Genomic DNA, 11,526 nt, shown 5'->3' on the forward strand with positions numbered 1-11,526 from the left:
CATATACCCTTCTCCCTTTTACACACTTTCGTACATTTATACAGAAGGAATGTTATGTTCCATTCGTTATTATATTTTTCTTATAGCCGCAGACTTTTAGTTGATGATCAATAATTTCTCAACGAATGAAAACTTAAATTTCCCCTGCACACACGTACCTACTCATATCTAAAAGCCAATTCTTTTCACTCCTTCCATTTTGATTGTAAACGAAATGAAGGATAACGATACGTAGAGGTCATTCACTTTCAAATTAAATAAACAAAGAATTGACTATCATTATAGTTTCAGATTTTGCATTTTACCAAGATCCTTTATGTTTTCTTAATTGGATAAAACCGAAAAAAAACATATTTTGACTGCTAATCGTAAATAGGTACAAAAACGAACTGTAAAAGATTTCCAGACTCGCGTCCTTTTTATAATAGGTATCACAATTACCCTGTGCGTCATGTACTATCTTCGAACTTAAGAAGAAATTAGAGCGTTCAAGGAAAGCCTTACCGTTATTATTTCTAATTATAGAGAAAGTAAAGAAGCGCAAAATTAAGTTGATGTTTTAATTATATAAAGGGTTTCAATTACTAACAATAATTTCTAATTGTTAACCAAACATTATTAGTGGTTGGAAAATAAAACTTAAATGTAAACTATCGTGGATGAGAGGGTTACTGAAGTTTATTAATGTTCGACTACGTAACAGAATTATATTGAAATTTTTTATAATCCAATATTTGATAGCAGCAGAAGGAAAAAGACAGAAGTTAATTGGAGTATTTCTTAATTAAGTGATCATTCTATAAATACCCAATACGTAATATATTTTCTCGTGCTTACCAAGCTTTAATTTGTCGGTTTTCTTCAGGTGTTACGTTAAAATTGAAAAGTGTAATTTTTGTTTTTGCTTCGATTTAGCATATGGCGATGAAGTAGTTATTTTATTAATAGATTGTGTATCTTATCAATAAAATATAGATAGCCGAAGCTCGGTATATTTCTGAATGTTTTTTTAGTTAAATTTACATTTCCTTCTACAACAAGGAAACGATTTTAAAACTTTATGAACTTTTCGTTTCATATAGTTAATTTATATAACCCGAATAAATTATTTACAACGCATTACAACTTCCCTTCAACAAGGTTTTCATTTACTTTTTTGTGTTCGCAAATAATTAAAATGTAAAATTAATAAAGGGGGTAAAATAGAAACTTCGTATTACATCTGCCGTTCCATTATACATATACGTATATTTATTTATTTTATCGATAAGGTGTGTATTTACACACTTGACAAAATTCTGTTCTGTTGGTACGGTTTAATAAAATATATTTAAAATTATACGTGACATTGTTACACGAAAACAATAGCGTCAAACAGGATTACGTTATTTTTTTCGTTTTTGAAATGTTTTATTAATTGTTAATTCCTTAAAATAAAAAAGTGAAATATTTTTACTTTTTTGGACTAATGAAAATGGAAAACAAAAAACGAATGGATATTATTGCATGTTTATCTCAAAATTGTACGAGAATGATACATTCCGATCGTGTATTGTGTGCAATTTTTTTTGAACTGAGGGAAACGCAAAATTTATTATTAGGGTTAGTTGGTTGTAAGGGAGGGGGACGAATATCAATGGACGTATTTACCTTTCTTGGTTATTATACCGGGAATGTTGGTGGACTGTTGAACAGTTAAAAGTTTGTGCGTGAAATTTTTCTTTAATGCGCGATTTTCTATTGGATAAACAAAGGTACAAAGTTCTCTTCCATTTATTAATAGTTGTTGAAGAAAATCAATTATTAAGAATTTAAATCTTTTCTAACTAAAAGGAATTTTATTTTGGACCATTTACACAAGTTTAAAAGTGTAAAAATTCTGTGGATTTAATTAATTAAAGAAATTGCATTACTTTGTAATAGGAAAGAGCACTTGTTTACTTAGTTAATTTTAAGTAAATTCTGTTTTAGTTGTGGGAAATTTATTTGTTTATTTCATTGGCAATAGAACAACGACAACAACGTTTTGTTTACACACTTGTACCATTTTTTCGTAGTGTTTAGCTATCAGGAGTGCGTTTTTCTTTTACTTTGCGTAATATGTGTTCTATTCTATTCTATTCTGTGTTTGTACATGTTATGGTAGTGATGATAAATATCAGTGGCTGCAGAAAGGAGCGCTTAGTTTGCATGAAATGAGAAAAAGAGAGAATGAGACCTGTAGGTATCCTTACGAAGGTGTTTTTCCAGAGACCTTTGAATAAGTTGCATGTCGCCTCTAAAAGAAGACGATGACTTCCGTTACTCTGACCACGACATCAGAACCAATGAATGGAAGTTTCTCAACATCATTAGACGAAAGTGTTACAAGTAGACCGGCCTTTGAAACCCCAAAGCCTGTTAAACGTTGCCTCGCAGCTCCCCTAGACTCTTACAAAAAACGCCGGAAACAAGCTACGCCTGTAAGAATTTCCGCGACAGAACCTCAGGATGTTGTACACTCACCAGAAGGTAAGCCCTTGGATTCACCAGTGCCAGAACCCGAAATTAAATGCTCAGAATGCCACTTCCTATTCGATTCGTCTGACCAACTGCACAGTCACATCGCCAACGAACATCCAAATTTCCATTGCAAAAGGGAACCCGAGGAAAATTTAAATTACGAACCACAAACCCAAAACGCCTTCGACATATCGTCAACGAGAAATGATATTTCGTGGATTGGTGATATTCAGAGTAAAGACTTTCTCAACCTAAATTTCCACGGATTAGTTTTTTCCCCGGCAAGTTCTTTGTTTATGTCGTTACCATCTTTTCCCCAAACTGATAATCCTTCGTCGAGGCAATCGGTCAGAATATTTAACCCGGATGCCTTTTGTGACCTTTGCAACAAAGAATTCTGCAACAAATACTTTCTAAAGACCCATAAAGCCAACAAACACGGTATTTATGCGGATCCGCCGTCTTCTGAAGCCCTTGCAATTTCTCCATTCATTTCAAGTATGATGAAAATACCCACTACAAGTTTTAATTGTGATATACCCTCACTAAAGACAGAATTGAAACAGCAACCTCAAAAACCTCAATTTTGTGATATGCTTTCGGCAATTCACACAAGCAAAGCTTTTTCTAAATCCTCAAAGCAAACCGTTACAAACTTTACCGAAACCGAAAACAAAGAGGTGATAGATAATCCTGAGCAAAGCACTTCCGAGACCGAACAATTTACGGCAGCTATTAAAAATTCGGACGATAACGAAGGCAGCTGTAGTCCAGGAGTAATTACAGCAAGCATGTTCCAATACAAAAGCGACTCTAACTTAGACCAGGACGGACTAAATTATTCTACTTCCAACAAATCGTCGCCTGCTCCGTCGTCCAAGGATATGGACGCGTCGATGAAATACAAAAAGGCCGGAATAATGAATCCGAAAGCTTTTTGTGAAATATGTTGCAAAGAGTACTGCAACAAGTACTTCCTACGAACGCACAAAATGAAGCGACACGGCATATACGTACCTGACGAAGGACGTGACAGTAAGGATAACAAATCGGAACCGTTTCAGTGGAACCAGAACATCCAAACGAGTCCTCTCAATCTTATAATGAACGAACAGCAAAGCAATTCCAATTCTGCATCCGAAAGAGACCGGAAAACGTCGACCCCTCAAGATTACAGATGCGACATTTGCGGAATTAATTTCCAAAATAGCTCTCTGTCACATTTACATAATGTCAGCGTCCACTCATCGGAAAAAGAAACTTCAACAAGCGACATCATCAATAGAGAACATCATCTTCGAGGAGGAAAAAGTTTAGATCTTCAGACGACATCGACGGAAAGGGGATCGTGTAGTACGGAACCTATCAACGAAGATCTTCAAAAGTTGCAAACAATGATTCTTCAACTCAACGAACTGGACGTGGGCAAAACCAATTTATTGTGCAATATCTGCAGTAAAGAATACGACAGTAAATACACGCTTCAAGCTCATATGATGTCGACTCACGGGCTTTTACTTGAAGATGTCGCACCAGGGGATAAATGTGGAAGTGGTTTGGGTCCAGGAACGAGTAGCAGAGATGTCGGGAGCAGTACCAGCACCAGCAACAGTACCATTTGTGATTTGTGCGGAAAAGATTTTTTCGACGTCGAAGGAGTTAAAAAACATGTGCTCGAGTGTCATCCGATCAATTTCAAAGAATCGAAAGAAAACAATTACATGAACACGGAAAAAACAGCGAATAAAATTATGGTTCCTGGCACTCCGACATCGTCGGAAAGACGTTCGGCGCCGGTGCTCACGCCGAGCAGCAGTTACTGCGAAATATGTAACAAAGAACTTTGCAACAAGTACTTTATGAAAACGCACATGCAAAGAATGCATGGGATAGAAATAGAAAACGGTGCACAAATTGGTGGTGTGGTGTGTGACATCTGTAACAAGGAGTTGTGCAGCAAATATTTTTTACGAGTTCATAAACACAATACGCACGGCATCGCCGAGTATAACTCAGGTTTCCTTCAGAGCCGCAAAGGTGACGCCGAATCAATTCCAATGCTTCCTACCGAAAGCGATCCCGCCTTGAAGCCGATAGATCTGGCCGATTTGAGTCACAGGTACTTCTCACACTTTACCGAAGTTTGTTCAATTTGTAGCAGGAGATTCAGGAGCACCAAGTGGTTGAAGGCTCACCTCTTGAGCGACCACGGTCAAGCAGGTGCCGAAAAGTGGGTAGAATTAGAACAAAACATTACGCCGTCGAATGTTAACGTTAATGTTAATTTCAACAGTAAAGCCGTTCCTCAGGTCGAAAGAACAAGTCCATTAATCAAAATACCAAACGGAAATCAAGAGACCAACTCGAAAATAAAGACCCAAAACGTATTTTCTAGCATTTTTGGTGCCGACGAAAATTCCATAAAAACGTACGATTGCTCTTATTGCCCGTTCTCAACGCCAGTTCTCCCTTTATTACTTGTACACGAACGTTCGCATGATATGCGTAATACATCGCCGGAAAATGAAAATACTAATGTGGTTAAATGTCCCGTTTGTGCCAAATCGTTTCCACAGACAGGAACTCTACAGCACCATATCGTCAGCGAGCATCCTTTCTTTCATTTGTCGCCCCAGGAGGAGAGTGAAAACCATCAAAACGGAGTGCCGAAGGATGGCTGTGATAACTTTCAGGAAGAATGGAAAATTGACGATTCTTTCAACGCAATGACCAACAATAAGGATGATAAAAGTAAGAATCGATTGAAACGTAAGCTGATCAATTCGGAAGTGTCGTTCGAAACGACTCAGACGCTTAAGGAAGTTGTGAAGAAATTTCAACTTCCAGCGACGTACGCTTTACCTCTAACGTCATCGGATGATGACGAAGCGGTCTTTCCAGGTTACATAATGCAAGCCTTCACCCTGAACGAGTTAGCCTCGGAAAGAAGTTTTGTACCGTCCGTGGTATTCCTTCCGGTGCTACAGAAACTATCCAACCCCTTAAATGTCACCTTCAACTTGAGCCCAGCTTGAATACACATACAACGTACAAGTAATGTTTCTTTTCATCCACGGACGTGGCGTCGTAGAATTTCTTTAAAATGAAACAAACAAAACAAAACAAAAAAAAAAAAGAGATGGCGTAGCAACANAATAAAATGTGATCTAGTTTCATTTGAAAATAAAAGTTCCTGGAATTTATTAACTAAAATTAGTGGACTAATAATTACAAACTACTAATAGTAGTACAAACGTGGAAAAAATACGTGACAAATACATCTAAAAAGGATCGCAAAATTCGTCACATATTTGTGTCCACTCAATGTATGTATCATTTAGCTTTTGCCAAAACGTTTAGTGGCATTTTATTTTGTACCTTCAACTCTTATTTTATTTTTGAAATTCTATTATGAAAATTAATTTAATTTTGTCTGAGTAGGATCGGGCAAAATGTAAATGTATCAGTATTACTTTATAATTAAGGAAAAGTAATAAAACTACTATAAAAATTAAACTTTGCATATTTATTAATACTTATTTATATTCAAGCAGGTGCATAGTTGTGTATATGTAAAACAAAAATTTAATTAAGCTGTTTTAGGTAGCGAAGGTCCAGGTACATGATTTTTAAATTATCATCTAATTCTTCCACTTAACGTTCTAAAACAAAAAACAAATAAGTCAACGCAAAATGTAAATCTTGGTGAACATACTAAAGAATGTAGGGCACTTTCAGCATAAAAAAATTCTTCAGATTGTGCAGGCAATTGATTTTTATATAAAATTAATCCTAATCTGTCTCTCTGATTGATGTATGAATCCACAGCAAATCTATAGCATTTCATTTGTTTTGCAAGGTGAAAGCTTATATCACTATCAGGTATACAATTCAATAGTTCAATTATCACATTTTTCGGGGGATTGTGCCTAAACAGACCCAGCAGAAGAATTTGTACATCAATTACCGATTTTATTACATTCTTCTTAGTAAGCCAATTCTAAAAATGTTCATATATTTTTAATACAAGTTGTCTTTAAAAAAAAGAAGACTTACAGATTTAATAAACATTGACAATATTTTGTCCCACTGTTCTGCAGCAGCCAATGTATTTAAAAGAACCCATTCGTACTGCAAGTCGCTTATTTTCATCAATTTTTTAAATTCTATAATTTTATTTTCGTCAGCACCTTTACTTTTCCAAGTGCTATTGCATAGATTTGTCAGTTCTTCTGTTACTGATTGGCTTTTACTATTTTCAGTTTTTTGCCACTCTATTTAAAACTTAATTAGAATAATTGTGTAATAATAGTATTATAATCTTACTTAAAAAATTTTGATAATCAAGTAAAACAGATTTTTCCCTCTCTGAAACAATTTCTCCAAAATGTTCCACAATAAAATGCCCTAATTTTGATAACACTCCTTCAACACTTGGAATATCTACGCTAGCCATATAAAATATCTCAATCTGTTGGTAAAAAGGAGTATAAATAATAACTACATAATTTCCTTTGAATAGACCTACAATTTCTGAACTAGATCCCACTGACAATAGTGTATTTGATAATTGTTGGGTTTGCAATCTGCTCCCTAAGTATGATAAGTACTGGTGCCATGCTTCTTTCCTTTTACTTATTATACGATGAAAATTTGATGAATTTAATGTATTCAATAAAAATAGAACAACCTACAAATACTCTTAGGAATAAATAAGAATGAACATTAACAAATAGCTATACATTTAATATAACATCACCATCCATAGTGGTGGTGGCTTCATCAAGTAATTCTTCTTTTTCCATTAATGAATGATAACATATCAAGTTATACGGTTGGTTTAGTACCATTCTTTTGATAGTCTCTTTTACTTCTCTATATGCAGGCTTACTTTGTAAGACATCATCCAAAACTAAATATAATTACTAACTTTTTAAAACTACATCATGAAATATTTACCAGCATCTAAGTTCTTTTTTGATATAACTGTTTGAATAGGTAAAACATATAAATCAGTGTCCAGTGGTGATGATGAGAAAGCTGATTCAATTGAGTTTGCCTCAAAAGTAAGTGTACTGTTTGTAAACAGCCCTTTCGAAGTATCCTACAATTTCACATTTTAAGCATTTATTTTCCAAACAACAACGACGTATTTAATACTTACATCTTCATCATCAAAACTGAACCCAGTGCTTAAGCTTCTATTCCAATAATCATCTGTTTTATTTGTTGACATAACTTTACTTTTATTACTATGAAAGAACACTTAACAAAAGCAACATAAAACCATTTCAGAAATACAAAGAATGGGCTCTATTAACTCTTATTTTTACAAATGTTTAAATATAAACAAAACAACTAATTTTACGAGGTTATGTTATATTGAATAAGCATGTAATAACAAAGAAAACTGTATTGCCTGCAGAGTTCAAAAGTTAGTTCCTGCTTATTAGCGTCATGATCGCCCTGTCGGTTAAAAGTGGAACTTTGAACATTCAAAATTTAAACGTGAATTTATGAATAAACGAAGAAGGTTTTTCACCAGTACTTCAGTAAGTTTTTAAATAATAATTCATAAAACAAAGTAGAGAGTTAAAAAAATTCTAATGTATTTTGTTATTTCTAATCGTAAATTGTATTATAAGAAAATGTGGTATTTTCTGTTTTTCTTTCTTTTATGAAAACGATTTTGGAGTTAATACAACTTTCCTTTTTTGAACTTAAAATAGAAAATAAGAACACAAATTGAAGCCAATACGTCAAAACGTAAGCTACAAAACTTAATAGATATTAAAAAATTCAATTACTCATTATAAACGTATTGTACAGTCAATAAAAGAAATAATGACTCAACATTCTAAATACATGGGCTTCTTGTTAGAAACGCAGACTTCGATCAAATCAAAAATGTTATGTAATTATACGTGTTTTTGAAAATTTTTATAGGTTTTAGTACAAAATATGTGATTAAATTTAAACTGACACTACTGCATAAAATTCCATATTCACATCTGGAAATTAGCTTATTCGCATAGATAATGTAATCTTCGCGTAGGTCGATGATAAAGTGTTGAATGTGTTGTCTTTTGTGTAAAAAAATGTTTCATTATTTTCTAAACTTATTGTACAAAGCTTTCAAATGGCGACTATATCTAAATTATACGGAGTTGCGCACCACTGATCTTCCATATTTGAAGCTACCCCTAAATTATTAGTAGCTAAGCCGCGCTGTTGCAAGGTGCTCGCTTTGAAATTTTTCTAATGCCGGGCAAAGGTCTATGTAAGTGAATAATTTTTAATATTTGTGGTTTTTGCGGTTTTATTTTGCTGTTGCTTTTTTCTAATCACGCTTAAGATCGAAATTCAGCTATCTGTTCATAACAAAACGTAGTTCATATTGAACGTACTTATTTACAATCTAAAACAAAATAAACTTAACTTTTTAATTGGGTAAAGTTTTTAACATATTGCTATTTTAGATATTGCTAATAATGAAACTGAGTCCACAGAATGTTTGACTTTTTTCGTAATTTTTGATAAAAAGAAATAGTTTAATAATTAGTATTTTTTTATTTCTGTAATCACTTGTTCTTAGTTTACATATGTAATACAGATTGCCGATGATAACTTTATTTCTTTTTTTATAAAGTTTGTTAAAAGTGGTTGCAATAAGTAGTGCGTGATCTCTTTAAATTTTAATAACTTTTGTGTTCATGCACGACAATTTTGGTACCTGACTATAACTGTGACATACGTTTCTCAGATTTATTTTAAATTAAATTGAAATTGAGATATTATTATAAAAATGAATGCTGCATCTCAATTCTAATCGAAAACTGAGGTGTGAATTAAAAATTTAATACTTGGCCAATTTTTCATTGTTTGCGTCGATGAACGTGATTGTATTTTTTAAATATGTTTATCAAAAATTAATGAAATATTAATATCGGAAATTTGGACTGGGAATATCATCATTGTAGTTTAATTTATATCGATAAGGATAAATTTGAGAAATTTGTATTGGTCTTAGGCGTGTCACAATATTTCTTAAAATTTAGGGTGCGCAACTACACGGACGCTTTGACCAGTGGTCTAGAAGCGTAGGAGGAATTATTGATCGTTGATACACGCACACGCATATAACATATACCCTTCTCCCTTTTACACACTTTCGTACATTTATACAGAAGGAATGTTATGTTCCATTCGTTATTATATTTTTCTTATAGCCGCAGACTTTTAGTTGATGATCAATAATTTCTCAACGAATGAAAACTTAAATTTCCCCTGCACACACGTACCTACTCATATCTAAAAGCCAATTCTTTTCACTCCTTCCATTTTGATTGTAAACGAAATGAAGGATAACGATACGTAGAGGTCATTCACTTTCAAATTAAATAAACAAAGAATTGACTATCATTATAGTTTCAGATTTTGCATTTTACCAAGATCCTTTATGTTTTCTTAATTGGATAAAACCGAAAAAAAACATATTTTGACTGCTAATCGTAAATAGGTACAAAAACGAACTGTAAAAGATTTCCAGACTCGCGTCCTTTTTATAATAGGTATCACAATTACCCTGTGCGTCATGTACTATCTTCGAACTTAAGAAGAAATTAGAGCGTTCAAGGAAAGCCTTACCGTTATTATTTCTAATTATAGAGAAAGTAAAGAAGCGCAAAATTAAGTTGATGTTTTAATTATATAAAGGGTTTCAATTACTAACAATAATTTCTAATTGTTAACCAAACATTATTAGTGGTTGGAAAATAAAACTTAAATGTAAACTATCGTGGATGAGAGGGTTACTGAAGTTTATTAATGTTCGACTACGTAACAGAATTATATTGAAATTTTTTATAATCCAATATTTGATAGCAGCAGAAGGAAAAAGACAGAAGTTAATTGGAGTATTTCTTAATTAAGTGATCATTCTATAAATACCCAATACGTAATATATTTTCTCGTGCTTACCAAGCTTTAATTTGTCGGTTTTCTTCAGGTGTTACGTTAAAATTGAAAAGTGTAATTTTTGTTTTTGCTTCGATTTAGCATATGGCGATGAAGTAGTTATTTTATTAATAGATTGTGTATCTTATCAATAAAATATAGATAGCCGAAGCTCGGTATATTTCTGAATGTTTTTTTAGTTAAATTTACATTTCCTTCTACAACAAGGAAACGATTTTAAAACTTTATGAACTTTTCGTTTCATATAGTTAATTTATATAACCCGAATAAATTATTTACAACGCATTACAACTTCCCTTCAACAAGGTTTTCATTTACTTTTTTGTGTTCGCAAATAATTAAAATGTAAAATTAATAAAGGGGGTAAAATAGAAACTTCGTATTACATCTGCCGTTCCATTATACATATACGTATATTTATTTATTTTATCGATAAGGTGTGTATTTACACACTTGACAAAATTCTGTTCTGTTGGTACGGTTTAATAAAATATATTTAAAATTATACGTGACATTGTTACACGAAAACAATAGCGTCAAACAGGATTACGTTATTTTTTTCGTTTTTGAAATGTTTTATTAATTGTTAATTCCTTAAAATAAAAAAGTGAAATATTTTTACTTTTTTGGACTAATGAAAATGGAAAACAAAAAACGAATGGATATTATTGCATGTTTATCTCAAAATTGTACGAGAATGATACATTCCGATCGTGTATTGTGTGCAATTTTTTTTGAACTGAGGGAAACGCAAAATTTATTATTAGGGTTAGTTGGTTGTAAGGGAGGGGGACGAATATCAATGGACGTATTTACCTTTCTTGGTTATTATACCGGGAATGTTGGTGGACTGTTGAACAGTTAAAAGTTTGTGCGTGAAATTTTTCTTTAATGCGCGATTTTCTATTGGATAAACAAAGGTACAAAGTTCTCTTCCATTTATTAATAGTTGTTGAAGAAAATCAATTATTAAGAATTTAAATCTTTTCTAACTAAAAGGAATTTTATTTTGGACCATTTACACAAGTTTAAAAGTGTAAAAATTCT

The 11,526-nt window shown here is 32.8% G+C and overlaps 2 protein-coding genes and 1 long non-coding RNA gene across 4 annotated transcripts in view; 2 read left to right on the forward strand and 1 right to left on the reverse strand.

Annotated features, from left to right (window-relative positions):
* The window catches only part of LOC108733816, a 15,296-nt gene extending 9,669 nt beyond the window's left edge, over window positions 1-5,627 (forward strand). The window contains exon 2 of the mRNA XM_018465140.2: window positions 2,251-5,627. Within this exon, the coding sequence (XP_018320642.1) occupies window positions 2,292-5,537 (3,246 nt within the window). The 5' untranslated portion in view covers window positions 2,251-2,291 and the 3' untranslated portion in view covers window positions 5,538-5,627. The remainder of the gene's footprint in view (window positions 1-2,250) is intronic.
* A 291-nt stretch (window positions 5,628-5,918) lies between these two features.
* Window positions 5,919-11,526, forward strand: part of LOC108733818 — a 21,396-nt gene continuing 15,788 nt past the window's right edge. Inside the window, exons 1-2 of the long non-coding RNA XR_001937283.1 lie at window positions 5,919-5,933; window positions 7,570-7,574. This is a non-coding gene — a long non-coding RNA (uncharacterized LOC108733818). The remainder of the gene's footprint in view (window positions 5,934-7,569; window positions 7,575-11,526) is intronic.
* On the reverse strand, window positions 6,010-7,910 carry LOC108733817 (vacuolar protein sorting-associated protein 16B). 2 transcript variants are annotated; one of them, XM_018465141.1, is made up of 8 exons: window positions 7,667-7,903; window positions 7,462-7,606; window positions 7,245-7,414; window positions 7,031-7,192; window positions 6,829-6,973; window positions 6,559-6,776; window positions 6,218-6,502; window positions 6,010-6,164 (listed from the first exon to the last, which is right to left on the reverse strand). In XM_018465141.1, the coding sequence occupies exons 1-8, from the start codon at window positions 7,736-7,738 to the stop codon at window positions 6,144-6,146; spliced, it is 1,218 nt and encodes a 405-aa protein (XP_018320643.1). In that variant the 5' UTR covers window positions 7,739-7,903; the 3' UTR covers window positions 6,010-6,143. The 2 variants fall into 2 exon arrangements, with proteins under 2 accessions (XP_018320643.1, XP_025835631.1); XM_025979846.1 differs by lacking the exons at window positions 6,010-6,164; window positions 6,218-6,502; window positions 6,559-6,776; window positions 6,829-6,973; window positions 7,031-7,192 and having other exon boundaries at window positions 7,301-7,392; window positions 7,667-7,910.

Source organism: Agrilus planipennis, unplaced genomic scaffold, assembly GCF_000699045.2.
Source record: "Agrilus planipennis isolate EAB-ADULT unplaced genomic scaffold, Apla_2.0 scaffold11, whole genome shotgun sequence".
Lineage (NCBI taxonomy): Eukaryota > Metazoa > Arthropoda > Insecta > Coleoptera > Buprestidae > Agrilus > Agrilus planipennis.